General features: G+C 43.0%; 1 protein-coding gene across 5 annotated transcripts in view; it reads left to right on the top strand.

The window, feature by feature from the left end:
• Window positions 1-25,222, top strand: part of TEX14 (testis expressed 14, intercellular bridge forming factor) — a 125,984-nt gene that overhangs the window by 83,442 nt on the left and 17,320 nt on the right. For 4 of the 5 annotated variants that reach the window (XM_045069968.1, XM_045069969.1, XM_004747278.3 and 1 more), the window contains 8 exons: window positions 488-594; window positions 2,667-2,792; window positions 2,993-3,081; window positions 4,381-4,662; window positions 5,515-5,615; window positions 7,191-7,310; window positions 9,223-9,289; window positions 11,494-11,575. In XM_045069968.1, coding sequence (XP_044925903.1) covers window positions 488-594; window positions 2,667-2,792; window positions 2,993-3,081; window positions 4,381-4,662; window positions 5,515-5,615; window positions 7,191-7,310; window positions 9,223-9,289; window positions 11,494-11,575 — 974 coding nt within the window. The remainder of the gene's footprint in view (window positions 1-487; window positions 595-2,666; window positions 2,793-2,992; window positions 3,082-4,380; window positions 4,663-5,514; window positions 5,616-7,190; window positions 7,311-9,222; window positions 9,290-11,493; window positions 11,576-25,222) is intronic. The other variant, XM_045069970.1, reaches the window with a different exon arrangement.

Raw genomic sequence — 25,222 nt, 5'->3', positions numbered from 1 at the left:
AGCCACCCTAAAAGTTACTGGATTTTTTTTTTTTAAGATTTTATTTATTTATTTGACAGACAGAGATCACAAGTAGGCAGAGAGACAGGCAGAGAGAGGAGGAAGCAGGCTCCCTGCTGAGCAGAGAGGCCTATGCGGGACTCGATCCCAGGATCCTGGGATCATGACCTGAGCTGAAGGGAGAGGCTTTAACCCACTGAGCCACCCAGGCACCCCAGGTTACTGGATTTTTGAAGTCTGTTTTTTCTGCTCATCCTTCACTTGCTCCCAGTCTAGACTGCATTTCTGGGGGCCAACATTGCTGTGTAATGTTGTAAAGACCTCCAGCTGAGAGATGAGTTACTAGATATAAAATACGCACAGGGAAATCATCTTAGTAGGTTTGGTTATTTCTACACATTTAGTAAGAATGGCTTGAAAAATAGAATGTGAAAGTGAAGAGGAATTCCTTCATCAAAGCACTGAAACATGTTTACTGCTTTTTAAGCTACCAACTTTTTGTGGACCTGGAAAACAGAGCACAAGTGAACAATCACAGCCCGCTCAAGGAGCCAAGCACAGTCTGGAAAGAAACAGGAGCCCAAATACCAGCAGGTGGGTTAACGTTTTGTTCTCTGTGTCACCGTGCCTTTAGACTCCCACGTGACCCCAGAGGCACTTAATGATCTTCATGTGTCTTGTGACAAAGAGACTGTGGGTGATGAAGAACACTAACACAGAAACAGATCTTGGCAGGTTTTCTCCTTCAGGTGAGCAGAAAGAGTCATGTAACGGAAACCTGTAGGAAAAAACATCGAAGATAAAGGAGCTGGCAGGTTAATCAGGTGGAACTCAACATTTGTCAAAAGCAAAGCACCTTGCTCTTCCAAAGCTGCCCAGATTGTTTTTCTTAAAAAAGGAATGCCAGGTATTCCATCTGTCAGTGCTCCAGAAACCAAACTATTTAGAAACAAGGGTTCCTCAAAATAAGCATCCCTGACTCCAGAGCAGGGGCTGAGTGGTTTAACTGTTACCATGCAGCCTCTGATTTCCAGCTAAATCTATGAAATGAATTGGCTTCAGCACTGATCATGGGAAGAAGAGCGTATGTGTACACTGAGTTCTTAAGAATTTAGGTAAAACAAATTTTATTTTGCATAGGGGTAATTATTAAAGGCCCATAAATGTGTTTCAAGATAGACTAGTGTGTCAATTTCAGTTTTCCTTTCCTGTGGTTAAATGGTAGCTTTAATCCATGCCTTTGGAATCAGTTCTTCTGGAAAAAAGTAACTTTTTGTTTCTCTCCCAGTGGTGACTGAGACTAATGACAAGAGTTTGCTTTTCCTTTCACATCGGTAAAGGTGTTCATTAGGGAGAATCAAGGAAAATAGCCCAGACATTTTAGTTCAATGTATTTTACCTTTACAAAGGGAATTATTAGAGAACCAACTAACTGGCATCAAAGGGGTTAGAGCTCACATCATTGAGAGAAGCAGATGGGGTGACAGTATGGCCATTAGATAACAAAGCAAAGCCGTAGTTGTGGAATCCGATACACCCATTCACCATGTTCCCCCAAAAGAACAAAAAACGGACTAAAGAAAAGTTTAACATTTTGCTACCAATCCACTAAGTCTTTTTGTATGTTTTCCAAAGACGCTTAGCCAACTGAGTCACCTAGGTACCCCCATGTAGGTACTTTTATATCCTGACTTTTCATCTTACATTAGAACAAGAGCATTATCCCACTTTATTAAAAAATATCCAGGTTGTGCGCCTGACTGGCTCAGTCAGAAGAGTATGCCACTCTTGATCTCAGGGTTGTGAGTTTGAGCCCCAGTTGGGTATAAAGATTACTTAGATAAATATTACAAAAAGAAAACATCCTGCAAATGTGAACTTGTTGGATTTCCCCCATTGTTGAATTTTAGGTAGTTTCATGCTTTGATCCATTTTAAATAGGGTCGCAGTGACTTGTCTTTGCAAATTTTTCTGCACTTTGGATTATGTCCTTGGTGGATTGCCAGAAGCAGAGTTACTAGGTCAAAGGGTTTAAACATTTTAAAGATACTTGATAGCTGCTGCCAAATTGCTCTTTAAATAAGCCAGTCAAATCTGACCTTTCCAGGTCAGCAGTCTCTTGTGTTCTGGTCCAGTGGGGAAGCAGGGCATTCAAGATAATGAGTAATTCATACATATGCCACAGGTCCCGTGTTTTTGAGGAGTTATTTTAATAGACGATGAGATGTATATATAATCAAGGATATGTAGAGGAAGAAAGACTCCCTTGCTTTTCAGATGAGGAAACTTGATCCACAAAGACAAGTATGCCAGAGGCAGGCAGCTGGTTAGTGGAAGGTAAGGTCTAGAACTCAGTTAGACTAGGCTGAAGAGCTCTGAATGTGCTTCAGGATCCCTGGTGTCTTAAGGCCGTGTTTGAGAATGTTAGTTACTGTGCTCTCACTGACTCACTGGTGTGTCTGTTACTGGAGAATTCTGTGTTCTGTGGCATTGTTGGGGTGGGGGGTTCTGCTAGACCTCAGAAGTCTGTCTAGTGAAACTCGATTTCAATTGTGAGTTTCTTCCTGTGAAAATTTCTCAAGAGTATTTTTAGAATCATGAAATCTGAAATTTGGAAACTGAAAATAATCTTAGAGGTCTTCTAACCCAGTCCCTTCATTTCTTAGCCAAGGAAGACCTAAAGAATCCAGTGCCCAAACCAGGCTGACTCAGCTTAGTAGTGCACTTGTCACTGTGTCAAGGCACTCTAAGGGCCCTGCTGTGTCATCCAGCCCTAGCCAGGGCTCTACTAGGTAAGGAGTCTGTTGTCTGAACATTGTGGAGTCTTGCGCTCTCTGGTGGTGGGCAGGAGTCAGTGCAGCCCCAGGAATGATTGAGAGTAGGGGCTGGTCCTCTGTGTGGGCTGGTGGGCTCAGACTTGTGTCAGAAACTTGAGCAAACCGGTGTATTTGTGTCCACCCTGCTCCCCTTCCCCCAAACCTACATAATTTAGGATCAGTATGGAGTCTGTATCTTCTGAAATCTGTAATGCAAAGTCAAGAAATAATGAAGATGATGGAGAGGTACACTTAAAGTGGAAAAGTGAGTAAAGAGCCATCAGTTCTGTTGAGCCAAATGAAACTTAAAGTATATTTCTAACCTGCTTGTTATCTCTAAGTACACAGTCTGTATTGCACCAGCCTCCCACGTTCTTTTCTTCTGTTGGATCATTCCAGTTTAAAAATTAAGGCCTTTCTGATTACAAATGGCAGAAAGGAAATGTCTTTTTTTCTTTCTTTTTCTTTCTTTTTCCCCTCATCCTCCTCCTTCTTTTGTTTACCACTTACTCAGGAAAGATAAGCTTTTATTAAGATGGGTCTTTTAACATTGTCTAAATGAACATGTTTTGTGTTACTAGTCCAAAGAAAAGAGACTATCAAGCCTGCCACTGTATATATTGTTCTGTTCAGTGATTTATCTTTTAGGGAAAAACTTTTTTTCATTTCTAGACTTTATAGGAAGTATTTCCAATGTACATATATTGATGCATATTATATAATAAACGTAGCAAAATAATATGCAGTAGAAAATTTTTTTAAAAGATTTTATTTATTTATTTGACAGGCAGAGATCACAAGTAGGCAGAGAGGCAGGAAGAGAGAGAGAGGAGGAAGCAAGCCCTCTGCCAAGCAGAGAGCCCGATGCGGGGCTTGATCCCAGTTCCCTGGGATCATGACCCGATCCGAAGGCAGAGGCTTTAACCCACTGAGCCACCCAGGCGCCCCTATGCAGGAGAAATTTAATGTGTAACATTCATTATGAAAGTAGAGAGCATGTAGTGTCACTTTTGCATATCCTGTGGGCATTTCCTTTTGTATCAGTTTTATAAGCTTGAAAGGATAAAGTGTCTATGTTTTTTTAATACTAATGTTAAATGACATTAGCAAAAGTATAGAACATTAGGAATGAAGATATGCTCATGCAGATACACATACAAAATAAATAAAACACACACAGACACACACATTCTCACAAATGATTTCTGCCTAATCTAAAGGAGCTGGACAAACTGTAGAATCCTTTCCATTAGTCTGTAGAGATTGTGAGCCGCAGATGTTATTTTCTTATAAAAATCTTCACAACAAGTTCTATCTTCAAGTTTTTTGCTACCTTCCATTCTAAAATCAGAAATGTACTGAAATTCTGTCCTTCCTTCTGTTACCAATTCTTTTCTCTCTTCTTTTTCAAGCCCAACAGGGCAAACTAGGGATGGTACAGTTCTAAAAAGACAATTATTATGACAATATGAGTTATGAAAGTATTATATAGCTCTTTAAGAAGGAAAGGCTTTTGTCCAGTGTTCACGGTTCTGTTTTAAATGCTGCTTTCCTGTCTCTCCAGTGGAGGTGAAAGAAATGGCAGAGAGAGTGGCTACTGGGCAGCTGGCGGTACCACCTTGGCATCCTCAGAGTGGTGTGTCTTTAGAGGATGAGGCTAAAAATGAGCCTGATCTCCTGCTGCAGCCCCTGCTGAGGGACCCTGAGAAAGTGGGCTGGCAGTGCACTGTAGAGTATCCCAGGAAAAATGAAGAGTCAGGAGGAAATGGCAAGTGTGACAAAATGGACAACAGTGACTGTGACAGTAACCAGCACCGCAGACAGCATGGGCCTCGAAGCTTTACCAGTAAGTTCAGTTGGAGGAATAGGGATAGATGAGCTCTATCAAGTAACTCACTCAAAGATAAGTAAGCCTCCTGGCATATTTCCTTTGCTTGGTCTTCTCTCCATTTGCATCTCTCTGGGAACCCTGAACTGCAGGGGAAAACAAATACCCTATTGATTCCCCTGTCCTTCCTGAATGTAAAGAAATCCAAAGATTCGTGAGTTTTCCTGTTACTGGAGCAGACCCATTTGCTCAAAGAAAGTTAAATAATCTCTACACAGTGAGCCTGTTCCTGGCTCTAACCTGGCAGGGAAATGAACCTTTCTTACCTGAATACAGTGGTAGAGGACTGTTCCCTACTGCCCATTTCCTCGTATTGCATTTTAAGCCAGAAAAACTTCACTGGCTCCCAGAAATTCTGTGCCAGAAGAACCCAGAGACAAATGGCATTGACTGTCATCACTTTATAGATTTATAGGTTAAAACTGAAGGCCATGTAGTTCCACTTGGTAATTTGCTTGCAATCAGGGGATGGAATATTATTTCTTCATTGTTTATAAGTCTCAAAGAAAGATGCATCTAAAATTTTCACTTAGGTAGAAAATCTACTTGTCTTGGGCTCCTTAGTGTTTAGAATCTGTTCCTTTTCAAGCATTGCTCTTGAATGGGTGGGCAAAAGGATTGATGATACAGGACCATGTATTGGGGTCAGGCCAAACTTACAGTCTCCACTCTCTGGACTGACCCTGACAAATGGGACATGGCCACTCTTGGCAGAATAGTCACTCACCTTTTCTCTCACACCACTCTTCTCCCCTTCCATGCCATCTAAATATCACTGAATGACTATGGCCCTGGTTCTGTCATCATTAGATATCAGGCACCTGTCTCCCAGAAAAAACGAGCAGCCAGAGCATAGTGAAGCCTTTCAAGCAAGTTCTGATGCACCTGTGGTCATTGAGAAATCTTACAGCGTAAGTAATATGGCCTGCAGAGCCAGGTTGCACCCAAGGACCTAATAAAGTCAAATTGAGCTGTTATGTATTATGCTAGTAAAATAATATCTGTAGTACTTCTTTTTTGTTGGAGTACACACTCTCATGTCTGTGACATTAATGAGGAAATCTTTCTTCCCTGCCTAAATACATTTTGAGTCATTTCAACTCAAAGCACTGTGTATCTTAGAGTTTGTGCAGAACACAGAAAGTGTCAGAGTCAGGAAGCCCTTGAGCTTCCTGTCTAGTTGGATAGATACTACCAACTCTGGAAGCACAGTGTGAGGTCAGGTATCAAAGCTCATGGCCCAGCAGGTGACTGAGGTCCGATTGGAGCAGCAAGAGCAAGGCCAGGGTTGTGAAGAGAGTTCCTTCACCTAGAATGTCCTCTAAGACCCAGAGACAGCTCTCAGTGGAAGGCATGTGTTCATGCCTGACAACTGCACCTCCACAGGACCAATACATTGAGGCTGCAGCCCTGCAGGGGTTTAACACACCCTTGAAGCATGCAGTTGGGCCACAGTCCAGCCAGGCTAAGGAACCAGAATTTTTTATCATTATGATATGATGACACAATCACTTAAAGAATATAAACAGCAACTGAAAATAAATACTATAAAAATACAGTTGTGATGACATTTAAGATCTTTCAACGAACATACTATTGTATTTAATCATAGCACACAAACCATTCACAAGGACAACTTAGACAATTTTATTCTTTTTCTCACATGGACGCGGGAAGGATAGGCCATGTTAAGCACACTGGCTTGGCTGGAGAAACAGGTCTGTCAGGGAATTGAGGAGGGGTGGAGCAGAGATGCTGAAGAAATAACTGGGACTTTTGAATTTTCAAGTTTTATTTTTATTATTGAGATTGCATTGCTATTTTTTTCAAACGATTTATTTATTTAAGAGAAAGTGCACATGCACAAGCTGGCACGAGCAGGGGGAGGGGCAGAGGGAGAGAGAGAATCCTTGAGCAGATTGCCCCTGAGCTTGGAGCCCAAAGAAGTGGGCTTGATCCCAGGACTCTGAGATTGTGACCTGAGCAAAAACCAGGAGTCAGAGGCTTATCCAACTGAGTCACCATGTGTCCCTGCATTGCTACTTTTAATACCATGTTCCTTCATTTGCTTTGAAACTGTAGCACCCACAGAACTCCTCAGCTCTGAGCGGCCTCAGCTTCTTGGTCTAGAGAACAAAGTATCTGTGGCTGGCTCTTCAAGCTCAGGCCCAGCCTGGGTTGTCTAGGACCTTTCTTAGAATTTCAGAGCAGAAATGTCGCCCAACCCCCTCCCCCTCCATTGTGCAGATAAGGACTATGAGTCTCAGGGCTGTCACTGGCCTCACTTGCTGCAGAGGGTTCACAGTTTATAGTGGGGAGAGAGGGCAGAGGCAGGTGTGCAAGCAGGCAGGGAGGGCTGGCTCAGGGAGTATCACCCTGACTGCTGGGTAATTTTAGATAACCCCATTATTAACACTGCATCCAACTATAAAGGATTTGTTTATAATGAACAACAACCTAAAAGTGATTTCCTACATTATTAATAGGATCAATCCGTGCGATCAACTTGTTCACCAGAATCTTCTGAGGACATAACAGATGAATTTTTAACTCCAGACCATGAATATTTTTATTGCTCGACTGCTCAAGAAAACTTAGCTCTAGAGGTAAAAACCACAGTTTAGGGAAAAGTACTTTTCAGCTTTCTCTATTGCCTTAATTCTTTTAAGTTGTTTTTATTGAGAAAAAGAGCTTACACATAAAAGTGTATAATGTTGACTTAGCAGTCTTTTCAAATTTTGAGAAAACATCTGAAAAATAAGATGTTTGACGTCATAGAGAGTTTCTCCCAAAACTGTGGTTCCTGCATTTGTACAGCGCTTCGTACTTTTTTTCAAAACACTTTTCTTCATGTTACCTGATTCACATATTCTTCCTGTGGAGAAAAGAAGGCGGCCTGCTGTTATTCCTCTGTGTGAAGAAGTGGTGATCCGCATATGTGGGGAATTCAGCTTGGCAGGCCAAGCGTCGGTGGCGGGAGAGCCAGTATCAGAGGCCAGGACTCAGCATGAGTATGACGCTGGGCAGTGCATGGGGCTTTCTCGGGAACTTGCCCGGGATTGGCAAGCACCTGTTTGTACAAAATGTTTTCATTTGTAAAATGAAGCTGTTTGGATTTTCTTATTCATTTGTATAATTTCTGCCTCACCTTCCTACTAACCTACCACCTTTTTTGGGCATTTTACCAATATGGAAGGTGGGGTGGAAGAAAGGGAGGATAGATTGTATGTTTCTTTTTTTTTTTTTTTAAAGATTTTATTGATTTGTCAGAGAGAGAGAGAGAGAGAGAGAGAGCGAGCGAGCGCACAGGCAGACAGAATGGCAGGCAGAGTCAGAGGGAGAAGCAGGCTCCCTGCCGAGCAAGGAGCCCGATGTGGGACTCGATCCCAGGACGCTGGGATCATGACCTGAGCCAAAGGCAGCTGCTCAACCAACTGAGCCACCCAGGTGTCCCTGATTGTATGTTTCAAACACAACATTTGACTGACAAGAATTCAGTGATGCAAAAAAACATCATTTCCACTATTCTGTACTTCTGATAACTCAGAGTAATTTTTCATTATTAATCCATCAGCTATTCTTGATTTTACTGTGAGCAGATTGGGATGTTAAGAAAATCTTTAACAAAAACGTACAAAGTATATATATATATATATATACACATATAATGTACATGTGTATACATACATATATATGTGTAAGTGTGTGTACACATACATAAAGTGTTACATGGAGAAAAGTACACAGCTCTGATGTGTGCAGCTCATGGACTTGCACAGACTGAACACATTCATGTAACCAGTACCCAGATCAGGAAGCAGTCCTCCAGCAGACGCCCCCCGCCCCGGCCTCCTTTAGTCACTGTACCCTTTCAAAGGAACCAGTATTCTGACTTCTCACCCCAGAAAGTAACTTTGCAGTCTGCGCTATTTTTCCAAACTTTTTCTTCTTTTCTTTTTAACTTATTTATTCATTTATTTATTTATTTATAGATTTTATTCATTTATTTGAGAGAGAGGGAGAGAAAGAGCAGGAGTGGGGCGGGGGGGGCGGGTGATGGGGAGAGTGAGAAGCAGACTCCCAGCTGAGCAGGCTCCCATTGCAGGGATTGGTATGGAGCGCCATCCCAGGACCTTGGGATCATGACCTAAGCCAAAGGCAGACACTAACAGACTGAGCTGCCTAGGCACCCCCCAACCTTTTTTGGGTTTTCTGATGAAGTTCCTAAGAATCAAAACATCTTTGTTGGAATGCTGGGGAGAGAAGGAGATAATGACATAAGGAAAAGTCACATAATTTCTCCTCACAGTGGGAGGCAGGGGAGGGCTTATTGAGGAACACAGAGTACAAATGATCCTTAATGTCTTTGAAACGGGTTTGTTCTTTTTCTATTAAAGATGCAGGAAACTTACAAAGATTTTCAAGGTTTTAAGAACATCAGTAAACTCTCCTACCTTTTGATTAATATCCTTCATTCTTCAGTGACCCTTCTTCCTTTACCCTTTTATTCTTTTGTAGACCTCAAGTCCCATAGAAGAGGATTTTGAAGGAGTACGAGATGCATTTGCCCAACCTCCGAGCTCTGGTAATAAGCTCTTAAGGCAGATTCCTTCTCACTTGCCTTCACTTTCTATTAGGTGACAGATCTTTAGAGCTGGAACAGTCCTTAGAGATAACCTCCTCCAGGCCTTTGATTTTACAGATGAAGGAACCTAGGGTCAGGGATTTCCCTTCATTAGAATGAATCTCTGGCCCCTCTCCAGCCTCCTGACAGCCACAGATCATGTTATCTGTACTTCCCCTTGCAGGGGAAGTGGTTTAGTGGTTCCTGTTCCTCCTCCTCACCCTCCCTCTCTGCCCCCTCCCGTCGTCTTTCGTTAGATTCCTCACCCCTTTCGGGCACACATGGGTGTTTCGTTGTCTTCACTGAGCTGACTTGAGGGGTTTGCCCAGGCCATACAACTGGTTATAGACACAACAAAAACTAGAACTTGCTCTTCATGTCCTTTTCCACCCCAAAAAGCATTTTCCTTTGCTTGCTTAGCATCTTGGCAAGGAGTTAATAACAGCCAGTAGTGCGCAGTCAACATAACATCCTTCCCTTGGGAGGCCTTGAGTTCTATATAACTCAGCAACTGCTTTCTCTTCCCTGGGAAGTTAACCTTGGATCAGCTGCCCGGGTGAGGTAAGCTATAAGTGAGCCCCTGGTTCTGATACAGACATTTAAAAAATTGTGCACTTTTACTCTTTTAGGGTGTATAGCCATCAGTTTTAAAGCCAATTACCTACCCCCTGAGCCATGTAGATGTCTCTGGTCATGTCTCAACATTCTGAACCCAGGCATGGCGGGCTTGGGTTCTGAACTTACTCACTCCCTTCCTCCTGCTGCACACTGTCTTCTGTCTCTAACCTGATTCATGCCCCTGTCACAGCCGAGAGCATTTTAAGAAGCAATAAGCTGTGAGATGAACAGTTAAATGCTCAGGACGACATGTGTTTAAAGTCCCCAGACCTGGGTCTTGGGTCATCCACTCTTTTCTGTGGAGCCTCTGTCCATGATCATATTCTGTGTGAGCCTTGCCTACATGTAGCCATTTCACTTCTGTTTGGAAAAGGGTTGAGTGGGATAGAGAAGTTATGGGGCAGATAGGTCAGAAACCCAGGGCTAGTTTGAGATAGACATCTGAAGTATGTGAAGAAGCCTGATTTCTACTCCTTTCCTGCTTTTGGCCTTTCTCTCCCTCCTTTTCCACTAGGGCTCTGACATGTATCCCTTCCATACCAGGCAATGCCATGGGTAACAACTGGGCATACTCTGGGTCCCAAGCCCAGTTCTGCCACTTTTTTTTCCCTTCCCACTGCATGACCTTGGGCAAGTCATTTCACCCCAGGACTTCTCTCTCCTTTTATACAAAGGAGAGAGACTCTAAAATCTTGAAGTGTTCCTCCAGCTCTAATTGTGTTTATTAGGCATTCCATTAGGCTTTCTAGGTATTTGAACAAGTGTCATGAGAAGAACCCCAGTGCTTCTCTGCTGGTGGGGTAGAGACCTCCTTCGTATCTGCTAAAGGTGACACTGCTTTGGTGGCCTTCCCCATTGCCCACTACACCACGTGTTCCTAAGGAATGGCAAGGGGATCATGAACATTTGCCAAGAGGGAAGGCTCTATAAACCAGAGCAGTATGGTGGTGGGAAGGAATATGGATAGTGGCCCTGTTTGGCCTGAGATCAGCAAAGTATCTTACTGAGAATTGGTGGGAAGTAACTTTGGACACTTGATGTCAGGAAGAACAGAAGAGAGTTGAATTAGTGTTGTCTCACCACCCTGTGCTTTAAGTGGGGCCTGATGGCTGGCCAAGAGGCCCAGTTAGCCCTCTAGGAATGCCCAGCTAATGGTCTTTTCTGTTTGGAATCTTTACTGAACAAACAGTTCTTGGTCTCAACGCCCCCTGGTGTCTGTTGACAGGAACCAGGTCAGTTTGCCTTCCTGAAAAGACAAAACAACATTTGTCTCCAGAAATAACTGAGTGGTTATAACTGAAAGGCCAGTAAATGGCTTGATTGTATTCTGAGTGTCAGAATGTAGTTACCCCCTCGGAGCAAGGAAAATAAACTTTCAGAGCAAAAACCTCTCCTACAGCACTCAATCCAAACCCAATTAGGAAGCACTTTGTTTATTCAGATTATTTCTCATTCTGGACCAGACCAAGGGGAATTCTAGGGAGTGAAAATAACAGTCTGAGTTGGCAAAAGTTCAATTAAAAAATGCATTTACTTTATTCTTTCAGGTGAAGAAAAGTTCCAAATGAGAAAAAGACCTGGAAGGAATGCTGAGATTTTGGACAGGTCTCAATTCCAACCCATACGAAGGTATGTGCTAGTATTTTATTCACAGTTTCAGGCTCACAGAAGTAATGTTAAGTAATGATAATACCCGTATTTATATATTGCTTGTTGTCAAGTGTTCTAGCCACCATGATGAGGGAGCAGGAGGCTGGCTGAAGACAAAGCAAAAGCTGGTGCCTTGCATCCCCTCTCCATCAGCTCCCCCTGAGTCATATATGTAGCATCCCTCAGGCAGCCCTGACTGCCATGAACAATAAGCAAATAGTTAACTTGCAGAGCTCACAATCCTGCTAGACAGGAGTCTCCCTTGGCTTACAAATGTCCTAAATCTCACTAACAAAGACGATTGATAGCAGGATTGGGACACCCCTCCAAAAAGTCTCCCAACTATCTTAATGTTAATGGCTGGTCTAAAGACAACATTGATCCAGCAGCAAGGGCAAGGCCTCCGGCAGGCCTGGAACATCCTGGCACCTTGTAGGTCCTCTTTAGCATATGAAAACTCCATTGAAACCTCTCTTCCCCTCACCTTCCCCCAGCCTCGGTACATAACCTGCCATCCCTCAAAACCCGGGGCAGCAGCTCTTCCTGCCCACGGGTCCTGTCCCCGTGCTTTAATAAACCACCATTTTGCACCAAAGATGTCTCCAGAATTCTTTCTTGGTCATCGGCTCCGGACCTCAGCCCACCAAACCTCACCTAGGTTCTAGAACTTCATCAACCATGTCAGAAAAATTAGCTTTGGGCACCTTAACTTTCTTAGGACTTGTTCAACAGGATTGTGAAGAATTATGAACAGGAGTCATTATCTGTATTATCTGTATTCAGAAATCTGAATACTGATTTCTCATTACAGAGAAATGAAGACTTAATATTCATATAAAAACATAGACATATGGGCGCATGGGCGGTACAGTAGGTTGAGCATCTGACTCTTGGTTTTCCCTCAGGGCGTGATCTCATGAGCATGGAGTCTGCTTGGGATCCTCTCTCTCTTCCTTTTCACCTCCTGCTCATGCTCTCTCTCAAATAAATCAATCTTAAAGGAAACACATACCTGAATGTTTATAGCAACTTTATTTATTTACTTATTTTTGTGACTTTATTTGTAATAACCCAAAACTGGAAACCCAAATGTTGTCCACAAGTCAAGGATTTTACAGGCTGGTACATCCAATACTATGGAATACACCCCAGCAACAAAAAAGAATGAACTATTGATAACATTTAACAATCTGGATAGATGTCCGGAGGGTTGTGCTGGGTAGAAAGAGCAATCCCCCAAAGTTATTATATGACTCCACTTATATAACATTTTCGAAATTATAAAATTATTTGAGTAGTTTCCGGGGAATAAGGTAGAGGCAGGCAGTAGGAGGGAAGTAGACATGCCTATGAAACTGATGAAGTTCTAGAACCTAGGTGAGGTTTGGTGGGCTGAGGTCCGGAGCCGATGACCAAGAAAGAATTCTTGAGACCTCTTTGGTGCAAAATGGTGGTTTATTAAAGCACGGGGACAGGACCCGTGGGCAGGAAGAGCTGCTGCCCCGGGTTTTGAGGGATGGCAGGTTATGTACCCTGCTGTTGGGGGAAGGTGAGGGGAAGGGAGGTTTCAGTGGAGTTTTCATATGCTAAAGAGGACCTACAAGGTGCCAGGATGTTCCAGGCCTGCCGGAGGCCTTGCCCTTGCTGCTGGATCAATGTTGTCTTTAGACCAGCCATTAACATTAAGATAGTTGGGAGACTTTTTGGTGGGGTGTCACAATCCTGCTATCAATCGTCTTTGTTAGTGAGATTTAGGACATTTGTAAACCAAGGGAGACTCCTGTCTAGCAGGATAGTGAGCTCTGCAAGTTAACTATTTGCTTATTGTTCATGGCAGTCAGGGCTGCCTGAGGGATGCTACACTTATGGAGGGGAAAGGGTGAAGAGGGGGTGCAAGGCGCCATCTCCTGCTTTGTCCTCAGCCAGCCTCCTGCTCCCTCATCATTCCCCCTGAACAATTTTGACCCTTAAATCTTTAAGGTGGTTGAAGGTGGAAGGTCACATCTTCTGTACCTTCTTCCTGCTGAATAGGGGCGTAGAGCTGTCCCTACCTACTGGGGTCAATATTCATCAGTGGAGGAATGTATAGGGGAGTTACGAAAGGCGGAGGCAGCCGAATACAGCCCTTACAGTGAAGGAGTGTCTTTGCACGTGGTAAGGATCATCTGTGGTGAAGTCATTGCAGCAATGGAGTCTCGGCACCAAGTAGAAAAACATGGAACAAAGCAACATATTAAAGTTAATAAGGCGATAAGAATGAGAAGCCCGGAAAAGGAGATTTGGCCATAGCCCTCCTTCAAGCCAGGAACTTAACTAATCACTAAGAGAGAGAGAGACCTTGTAGAGCCTTAATCTGGGCATTCATATCCTTTATTAGTCCTGTGATACTTTTGTGATAGTCTGGGATGTACACACAACATTCTGTCTTGATAATTGCACATGTGCAACCCTGGGCTGCTGTCAGGACATCTAAGGCCATCCTATTTTCTGGAATGCCTTGGTATCTGTGAGACTTCGGTATTAAGTAGGGAGATTAGCTGGAGTGGTGATAAGTTTTAGTAATGCGCCCATGAATCCAGGCAAGTCCTAAAGCACAGCGACCTATCCCACCCTGGAGGAAGCCAGGGCCACAGGTTGGTTCCACATATCCAGTGGGTTCCATTTGGAGCTGGCCATCTAATGCCAGGTCGCCTTGCCCAGTCAGTAGCAAACCAGTCAGTAGCCTGGAGTACTATTACTTGGGAACACATTTCTAGTGATAGCCATCCCAGATACCGTGCGTTCTTTGCCCAAGTATCACTTGTATGATTTCTTTTGTTCCCAGCATAAAACTGCCTTCTGAGTGAGCTGTCCAATGGGTGTGGGTATGAAACACAAATATGTATCCTAGATTTGATATATGCCATCCTTAGTATAGCCATATGGAGGGTCTTGTAATTTAGACCCATATTTGATTGGGGAGTTATGGCTTGACAGCAATCCCCTTTCCTTCCAAATAGCTCCATGGGCATGTAATACCAGGAAGGCATATTTGGAGTCAGTGTTAATGTTTTTAGGTTTTGGCAATTGAAAAGTGCTAGTGAGCACTACAGTATACCTAGCTTTTCTTCTTCTTTCTATGAACACTACTCTCATCAGAAAACCAACTGTCATTCGTATTTTTAACAGGGGCATCTTAAATCTGGACAAATAGAGTAAGCAAGATCAATAACCTTTTTTGCTCTATAGAGAAAGTAGTACAGGTCAGGTTCAGGCATACAGGTAACTAGGTTTAAAGTCTGACAAGTTTTAAGTATTATTTCTGGCATATCTGTTAGTGTAGCCCAGTATTTAATAAGTCGGCCTCCATCATCCATTGGTGGCCTTTGGCTTCTAAGACAAATCTGGACCTGATGTGACATCTTTACAGTCAGGGACTGTCCCATAGTGAGCTTTGAGGCTCTTTTTATGAGGGCTGTTCTATGCCTAGCTAAAGCATCTGTTTGCAATCGCACCTCAACAGAGGTGGCCTCTAGGATAAATATGACTAAGGGATGAAACCAATAAGACCTTTGAGTGGTCCAGCCTTAACAATATCCTGATTACAGAGGATCACTGGCAAGTGAGAAAACTTGTCAAGAGATAAGGGGAGTCCCCCATGGATCATTCAATCCAATCATAAAGAATGTGGGGTCATCCATTATCTCCACAAGTCCATAGTTAATCCTATGGAGTGCGGTATGCTGGCTTTTAGGCAATTTCATTATTCCAGTTGTTTAATCATGTGCTGTGGGGTCTGCTAATATCCCCACAAAATAAAAAAGCAAGAAGATCATCTAAATGAGCTATTGTGTAACTTCTCTGAAGTTTACCTCAAATTGTTTAGCTTAGGTAAACAAACATTTAAAGACAATCAAATCTAGAATTTAACACCCATAAAGATGTGTTACTAAAACAATTTTTCTCTCTAAAATAACCCTCATTTGGGCGCCTGGGTGGCTCAGTGGTTAAGCCGCTGCCTTCGGCTCAGGTCATGATCTCAGGGTCCTGGGATCGAGTCCCGCATCGGGCTCTCTGCTCAGCAGGGAGCCTGCTTCCTCCTCTCTCTCTGCCTGCCTCTCTGCCTACTTGTGATTTCTCTCTGTCAAATAAATAAATAAAATCTTTAAAAAAAAAATAAAAAAATAAAATAACCCTCATTTACAGAGATAGCCAAATCAGGACTAATTCACTTGTGAAACAAGTCCAGTTTTAACAAACTTGGCCCATTATTTACATAAGCTCAGCAAGAACAGTTGAGTGTGATCAATAGATCTTTTAGAATCTGCTTTGCTGGAACTTCTTATAAGGAATCTCTAGGTTGAACTTTTAGTAGCCTCTCCAGGCCAGAAGCCAAGCCCTGTACTTGCCATCAGGCATGCCTGGTATACCTGTTGATTTGGGCGAATTCCTCTTCTGAGACTGCACCTACCAAGGAGTGACATTCTTTACTCACCTGGTGAGGCTGCTGGGAACTCTGTAAGCAAGGTATCAGGCCAAAAGTCCCAAGGGGCTTTATGGCTCCAGGTTTCATAAAGTCAACTGTGTGGTCATATCTGAGTCTTTTCAAATATGACATCCCAGTCAAAGCCTTGGTAAAATAACCAGTTTCCAATGGTGTCCTGTTACAAGGAGAACAGATTCTTATTGAACTTATGCAAATGACTGATTGCCATGGAAGAAAGAATACTTAACTAAGACCTTTTGGTTTCAGAGGGTTCAGATAGAGAGAAAAGGTGAATGCTTTGAGCACTTTACAAATGAGCACTTTTACATCTCTGTAAAGTTACAGATAACTTAAGAAAAAGTATCCCTAGTCTGGAAGAGCAAACATTAGAGAGAACCAGCAATGTTTAAAGTAAGATAGGGGCGCCTGGGTGGCTCAGTGGGTTAAAGCCTCTGCCTTCGGCTCAGGTCATGATCTCAGCGTCCTGGGATCGAGTCCCGCATCGGGCTCTCTGCTCAGCGGGGAGCCTGCTTCCTCCTCTCTCTCTGCCTGCCTCTCTGCCTACTTGTGATCTCTCTCTGTCAAATAAATAAATAAAATCTTAAAAAAAAAAAATAAAAAATAAAGTAAGATAAAACATTAAGAGACACAACACTATAATCTTTTAGTTCATTTAGTCCCATGTTACTAATTCTGGTGAATGCGGCTTTAGTCAGTTCTGGAAATTCTTACCCATTTCAGTTTTAGGATTTTCAAGCATATCAAATATCTATATTTGTCCTGAAAGTCCTTTACAGGAATCTCCTTGAAGATAATTTTACAAGAGAATTAAAACAATTATAAATGACAAAAATTCAGAATGGATATGGTTAGAGTTGATGAGGAGAGTTTATACAATTTAGCTGCAAAGAAATCAGGTTACAATTTCTGTGACACATAACATTCCCATAATTACAGTATCAAGCGGTGATCTCTCAAAACGTTAAAACTTTAGGAAGTGCGTAGAATCTCTAGAATAGTTATAGTATTTTCCCAAATGTAACCCAATGTTTGTCACTGGTTCAGTAGTACTTCATGAGCAACTTCACATACCAAGAAAAAGCCTGAGTTAAAGAGATTTACAATTTAAATCTTGTCAACATTTGCTAAAATCTTAGAAAGTTTTGAAGCACATGCCTAAATATAGTTAGGGATGTTAAACACCTAATAAAACAAAACATAGAAACTGGTTTTTCGGGGCAGGCAAAGAGAAAACCATTTACATTTTCTTAACAGCAGATCAATTGATCTAAGAAAACATTGTCCTTTTGAACAGAGAATTTCAGTCTTGCACCAATGTACCTTTAAAACCTATTCATTTCAATCTTAGTTCATTCTTGACCATAGCTAAAATTCCTTTTCTGAAGATTTCCCTTCACAAACCTTCTACAACTTTCCTTTGCATTCAGGTTTTGTCCCAAGTCATTTCCTTCCAAACAACCATCTCATTTAGGACAAAATTACCTTCCTTTACCTTCAACAAAATGTATTCCCATTCCTTAAATCTTACTTACATATCTCCTACTTTCCTACATACAGAGTTTCCCTTTATTTCCATCAGTCTTAGTTTCACTAAGCAGAACTTTGTATTCTTAGAAACACCTTTAGTTATTAACCAATTGTGAACTGTTACAACAGTTCTTTAGATGACAAATTTATGAAACAGTGCAAATTTATGAAAAGTGCCAAACACGTTTACCAACAGTTTTATTATTATTTTTAAAGATTTTATTTATTTATTTTACAGAGAGAAATCACAAGTAGATGGAGAGGCAGGCAGAGAGAGAGGGAAGCAGGCTCCCTGCCGAGCAGAGAGCCCGATGCGGGGCTCGATCCCAGGACCCTGAGATCATGACCTGAGCCGAAGGCAGCGGGCTTAATCCACTGAGCCACCCAGGCGCCCCTACCAACAGTTTTAAATACTCTTAGTTTCTTTGCAGTAAGAAGTCAAAAGCACAAACCTACATCCAGTAATTAACGACTTAGCATTTTATCCTGTTTGGTTAGGACCTAGATGTCCACAATTTATTTCCATTTGTCATCCAAGCAAAACTTTAAAAAACTTTCAGGTTACCAAAGACTTTGAAAGTTACTTCAGCAATTACCCATTAGAACTTTGAGATAGAGGGCACCTGGGTGGCTCAGTGGTTTAAGCCGCTGCCTTCGGCTCAGGTCACGATCTCAGGGTCCTGGGATCAAGTCCCATATCGGGCTCTCTGCTCAGCAGGGAGCCTGCTTCCCTCTCTCTCTCTCTGCCTGCCTCTCTCTCCATCTACTTGTCATCTCTCTCTGTCAAATAAATAAATAAAATCTTTAAAAAAAAAAAAAAGAACTTTGAGATAGACAATTAACCATCAGTTTAGTCATTTCTTTGCTAACAAATTAACAAGTAACACAAGCTTATTTGACCTTCAGTAAACTTTGATAGAATAAAAGCTTCACATTTACTGCTGTTAACTTCAAAGACGCATCTATCTTAATTAAACCAACAAACTTAACTTAGTTCCAATACTGATTAACGTTCCACCTGGGCCCACTCCACTTTGAATGTTTACCTGAGACATGCGTGGGAAGATCTGGAGTGGGGAGTGTTAGGTCCAGGGGGTGCTCTTCTTGCTCCTTGACAGTGAAGCGAGAAGGAGCTCTGGGGTGCATGATCTAGAGGGGAGTCATGCAGGCTGCACACACATTGGTGTAGAAACAGAAGGGGAAAACAGAGGAAACAAAGTGCTTCCAGGAGGCAGAGAAGGGATTCCCGGTTTCAGAGCTCATAAGCCCCAACAGAGGAGCAGACGCCATGCTTTCCCACCAGCAAGGGGGAAGGGGTTAGGCCGTCCAAGTCAGGCCAGAGAACACAGGGAAACTTCCCCGAAACGAAGAGTTTCGGCAGCTGCTTGGGAATATTCCTTATGGTCTCGGTCTCGAGTCAGACCAACCCCAGTTGGCTCCAGTTATAGCCATTAACACGGGACGTGAGTGAGGGAGAAGGCCCCACATCTATTAGGAGTAACAGAGAGAAATAAAGCCAGAATCCCCTTTGCTAGGGATGGCCCAGCAACCTGGGTTTACTAGAAGAAGGCTTATTTACGTAATTACCATCCAATGTCAGGAGAAAGTTTACTAGCTGACTCATTTGGGCAAACACATTTTGCAAAAGCCCCTTAGCCCTTAGTCTGGGGTCCTGGTGTAGAGCAATGAAGGCCTAGGTATGAGCAGTGAAGGTATCCTAGGTCCATTTGCCCTGTTTCCTGCAGAGATCTAACTGATAGATCCCACTGAGGCCATGCAGTGTTACAGGAGCTCAGTCCTTTCCTAAGTTTTGCAATCCAAATTATTTCCAGTGGGTTAAAAGACACCCCAAGGTAGAGTCCTTGGGAACTGAAGAAGCCTACTGAGGCCATGCTTCCAGAAAAGTAATGAAGGTCCATTACCAAATCCCCCGACTCCTGGGTGGCGTCCCACACAGGGTAGGTCAGAGGTTTTAGGTCCCACACAGGGTAGGTCAGAGGTTTTAGGTGTCAAAAGCGACCGGAGGCGTCCCTCAACAAAAATCGCTATTGATCACCGTCCTGCCTTCCCCAGAAGGCATTCCTGCCGTAAGAGGCCCTGGAGGGGTGCCGGCGTCCCTCCACTTCCCCATCGCATCCTAGGCTACAGATGGGTGCCTGGTGAATGGACTAAAATGCTTGTGCCATGCTATCGTTATGTCCTGAAGACTGCATACTGTTTTGCCATATTAACCCATGGAAATGCTAGAGAAGTTTTGGCAAGGGGAAATTGGCAAGGGGAAATTTCATAGCTTTAGGCGGTTTGCCCAAGACACTGACGAGAAACAGTAAAGACTGAAATCCATCTTGGTCTAAGCGACATTCCAACACTTGTGGTCCTTACAGCCAACTTCCCTAGGAAACGGTCCCCGGTTGCATTTTAATTCAATCGGGTACTGGTTTCTGCCGGCTCCCAGTGGAGGTCTCGCGGCCAGAAGTGGCTAGACCGGGCATGTGGAGGGGATCACATTAGATCAATCAGGAGGAAACCTCACACGGGAGTCTTAAGATTGGCAGCCGTCCTGGTGACTTAGGTGGCTGTCCCGTGCCCAAGAGAGACAACTTTCTATAAGAACAGGAATAAAGAGAGGCCATCAAGTTTCTGGGTCTTATTGCCATTCCGGCCAGGGTACTAGCTTACAGCCAAAAGGCAGACACTCTCCTCCCCATAGAGTAGCCATGGGCTAGAGGATTACAGCCTGAGCAATTGACATGCAAGTGTTCCAATAAGACCATACTCCTTGAAAAGCCCCTGAAATCAGAGTAAATGGAGAGAAAGTACTCACCAATTTTGCACCGAAGCTCAGAGTTCAAATGTAAAGACTCACAGCCCCACGTTCGGGCGCCATATGATCAAGTTTTAGAACCTAGGTGAGGTTTGGTGGGCTGAGGTCCGGAGCCGAAGACCAAGAAAGAATTCTGGAGACATCTTTGGTGCAAAATGATGGTTTATTAAAGCACGGGGACAGGACCCGTGGGCAGGAAGAGCTGCTGCCGGCCAGGGTTGTGAGGATAGGCATGTTATATGCCCTGCTGTTGGGGGAAGGTGAGGGGAAGGGAGGTTTCAGTGGAGTTTTCATATGCTAAAGAGGACCTACAAGGTGCCAGGATGTTCCAGGCCTGCCGAAGGCCTTGCCCTTGCTGCTGGATCAATGTTGTCTTTAGACCAGCCATTAACATTAAGATAGTTGGGAGACTTTTTGGTGGGGTGTCACAATCCTGCTATCAATCGTCTTTGTTAGTGAGATTTAGAACATTTGTAAACCAAGGGAGACTCCTGTCTAGCAGGATAGTGAGCTCTGCAAGTTAACTATTTGCTTATTGTTCATGGCAGTCAGGGCTGCCTGAGAGATGCTACACTTATGGAGGGGAAAGGGTGAAGAGGGGGTGCAAGGCGCCAGCTCCTGCTTTGTCCTCAGCCAGCCTCCTGCTCCCTCATCAAAACAGCAACATGAGGGGCGTCTGGGTGGCTTGGTCAGTTAAGCATCTGCCTTAGGCTTGGGTCATAGAGGGCTCCTTGCTCAGCGGGGACTCTGCTTTTCCCTCTGCCCCTTCCCCTGCTTATCTTTTCTCTCTCTCTCATAAATAAATAAAATCTTAAAGGGCACCATGAGGGATCCCTGTGGTGGTGGAAATGTTCTGTATCTTGACTATATCAATGTTGGTATCTTGGTTTGACACTATGGATTTGCAAGATGTTACCATTCAGTGTAACATGGGTAAAGTATGTTTCTTTAAAATTCATGTGAATATGCAATGACCTCAAGTGAAAAGGTCTAATTATAAAAACTAATAATAGATGTAAAATGTCTGATACAATAACACTCAATTTATTTTCCCTATCTCTAGGCCTCAAACTTTTTTTTTTTTAAGATTTTATTTATTTATTTGACAGAGAGAGATCACAAGTAGGCAGAGAGGCAGGCAGAGAGAGAGAGGAGGAAGCAGGCTCCCCGCTGAGCAGAGAGCCCGATGCAGAACTCGATCCCAGGACCCTGAGATCATGACCTGAGCCGAAGGCAGCGGCTTAACCCACTGAGCCACCCAGGCGCCCTCAACTGTTTTTTAAAATTAACATAAAACATATCATTTTTTTCAGGGGTACAGGTCTATGATTAAATCAGTCTTACATAATATACAGTGCTCACCATAACACATACCCTCCCCAATGTCCATTATGCAGCCACCTCATCCCTCCCAACTCCCTCCACTCCAGCAACCCTTGATTTATTTCCTAAGATTAGGAGGCTTTATGGTTTCTCTCCCTTTCTGGTTTCGTCTTCGTTTTTCCCTCCCTTCCTCTATGATCTTCTGCCTTGTTTCTCAAATTCCACATTTCAGTGAGCTCTTATAATTACCTTTTTCTGATTGGCTAATTTCACTAAGCATAATACCCTCTAGTTCCATCCATGTCATTGCAAATGGAAGATTTCATTTTTTGATGGTTGCATAATAGTCCCATATATATGTATATATACACACTACATCTTCTTTATCTAGTCATCTGTCAATGGACATCTGGGCTCTTTCCATCATTTGGCTATTGTGGACATTGCTGCTATAAACATTGGGGTGCAGGTGTCCCTTCGGATCCCTACATTTGTATCTTTGGGGTGAATACCTAGTAGTGCTATTGCTGGGTCATAGGGTAGTTCTATTTTCAACTTTTTGAGAAACCTCCATATTGTTTTCCAGAGTGGCTGCACCAGCTTGCATTCTCACCAACAGTGTAGGAGGGTTCCCCTTCCTCCGCATCCTCGCCAACATCTGTCATTTCCGGACTTGTTTATTTTAGCCATTCTGACTGGTATGAGGTGGTATCTCATTGTAGTTTTTGATTTGTATTTCCCTGATGCCAAGTGATGTTTAGCCTTTTTACATGTGTCTGTTGGCCATCTGGATGTCTTCTTTGCAGAAATGTCTGTTCATATCTTCTTCTGCCCATTTCTTGATTAGGTTATTTGTTCCTTGGGTGTTAAGTTTGATAAGTTCTTTGTAGATTTTGGATACTAGCCCTTTATCTGATATGTCATTTGCAAACATCTCCTCCCGTTCTGTCAGTTGTCTTTTGCTTTTGTTGACTGTTTCCTTTGCTGTGCAAAAGCTTTTGATCTTGACGAAGTCCCAGTAGTTGATTTTTGCCCTTGCTTCCCTTGCCTTTGGCAATGTGTCTAGGAAGGAGTTGCTGTGGCTGAGGTCGAAGAGGTTGCTGCCTGTGTTCTCCTCAAGGATTTTGATGATTTCTTGTCTCCTATTGAGGCCTTTCATCCATTTTGAGTCTATTTTTGTGCATAGTGCAAGGAAATGGTCCAGTTTCGTTTTTCTGCATGTGGCTGTCCAATTTTCCCAACACCATTTGTTGAAGAAACTGTCTTTCTTCCATTGAATATTCTTTCCTGCTTTGTTGAAGATGAGTTGACCGTAAGATTGAGGGTCCATTTCTGAGCTCTCTACTCTGTTCCATTGATCTATATGACTGTTGTTGTACTGTCTTGATTACAGCTTTGAAATAGAGCTTGAAGTCTGGAATTCTCTCTTCTGCCTCATTTATCCTAGCAGTTAGACCCTCCATTTTTTATTGTACCTCATAAATGGCCTTTTTGATTTTGACTTGGTTAGATTTTATTTCTCCAGAAAAGGATTCTCTAGGGTCTTCTATGCTTTTTTCAAGCCCAGCTAATATCTTTATAATCATTATTCTGAACTGTAGTTTTGACATCTTGCTAATGTCCCTATTGATTAGGTCCCTAGCAGTCAGTAAGTATTGCCTGAGGTGAGTTTTTCCATTTTGTCATTTTGTGGGGAGAAGAATAAATGAACAAGAACACAAAATGCCAAAAGAGTAACAACAGCCCCAGAGAAATATACACTAAACAAATCAGAAGAGACCGGAAACCAGGCGGAAAAGGAAAAAAAGGGAGATAAAAAATGAAGAATATGATCAGGCTGGTGAATAGCACAGAGCCACTGCTAGATTTTGGGTATATTTTGTCTGTTAGAAGAAACTGCCTCCCAAAATCTTAAAAAAAGAAAAACTTTCATTTATATAAAAATAAGGTTAAATTCAATGAAGGAATGGAATATGAGTGTAAAAATGAAAATTTTAAAAAAAGATTTTAAAAAAGGAATTGGTAAGTTGGTTGAAGAAAGAAGAAGAAAAAAAAGAGAGAATGTGATAAGGCAGGTGAATAGAACAGAGCCATACACTAGATTTTGGGTATATTTTGGTCTGTTAGGAGAAGCTGTATTCCCCCTCCCCTTTTTTTAAAGACAAAGTCCCTTTTTTTATGATTTTATTTATTTATTTAACAGAGAGAGAGAGAGAGATATCACAAGTAGGCAGAGAGGCAGGAAGAGAGGGGGGAAGCAGGCTCCGGCTGAGCAGAGAGCCCGATTCAGAGCTTGATCCCAGGACCCTGGGATCATGACCTGAGCCGAAGGCAGAGGCTTAACCCACTGAGTAAGGTTAAGTACAATGAAGGGATAAAATATGACTATAAGAATAAAAATTTAAAAAGATTTAAAAAAAAAGAACTGATAAGAAGTTGGTTGAAAAAGGAAAGAAGAATAATTCAAAGAAAAGAAAAGAAAAAAATAAAGAAAATTTGAGAAGTTTAAGTTGAAAGACTTAAGAATCATGGGGGGAAAGCCATGAATTCTATGTACTGTATTCCCCTAGCGCTGAAGTAGTGCAGTTCTCATTGATTGGTGACCTTGGCTGGACATTCTTGTTGATCTTCTGGAGCAGGGGCCTATTGCAGTGATTCTCAAGTGTCTCTGCCTGAGGCGGAATTGCATTACCTTTGCCAGGAGTCAGGCTGAGTAATCTGCTCGGGTTTGCTCTCAGCAGCTTTTGTTCCTTGAAAGCTTTCTGTCCAGCTTTAGAGGCTGAGAATGAAAATGGTGGCCTTTCAATCTTTGGCCCCAGAGAAGCCAAGAGTTGGGGCCTCACTCCTCAGTGTGCTCTCAGAGAAAAGCAGTCAATCCCTCCTGTCTCTCTGGTCTTCGGCCATACACTGTGCTCACCCAGCCTGTGACCGAGCATTTCTATCTCTGGCACATTGTCCCATTTAGAGTCTCCAAACCTATCAGATTCCTGCAGTGCGCTCCTATGCCATTCCTCCCAGTGGAGGAAGGGGGGGTCTCCCCGATCTGCCACTTATGGCATCCCTGCCCGAAGGGCAGTGGCCAGACTGTGCTGTGGATCACAGTTTATGGTAATCCCAAGCTAAGAGACCCCTCCTCGGCTCGGTCTTTGCAGCCAGTTTCCCCACTCGGATACTTGGGAGTTCTGCCATACTCGGGTACCCCCCAATCTTTCTGTGACCCTGAGGGTCCCAAGACCACACTGTCCTAGTGAGGATTCCACCCCCTACCTAGCCACCAGAGAAACATCCCTCGTGGCTCAGATTTCTAAAAGTTCCAATTTTGTGCTCTGCTGCTCTATCACTTGCCAGTGGCCAGCTGACAAAGACCCTCCACCCAGGTCTATCTTCTCATAAATCACCTCTGATTCACTTGTCTGCACATCCCACCTTGCAGAAAATGATCGCTTTTCTGTTCATAGAGTTGATG

This window comes from Mustela putorius, unplaced genomic scaffold (genome assembly GCF_011764305.1).
Source record: "Mustela putorius furo isolate JIRA1106 unplaced genomic scaffold, ASM1176430v1.1 tig00003962_pilon_pilon_pilon, whole genome shotgun sequence".
NCBI lineage: Eukaryota > Metazoa > Chordata > Mammalia > Carnivora > Mustelidae > Mustela > Mustela putorius.
This window is presented reverse-complemented; position numbering and strand designations above follow the sequence as displayed.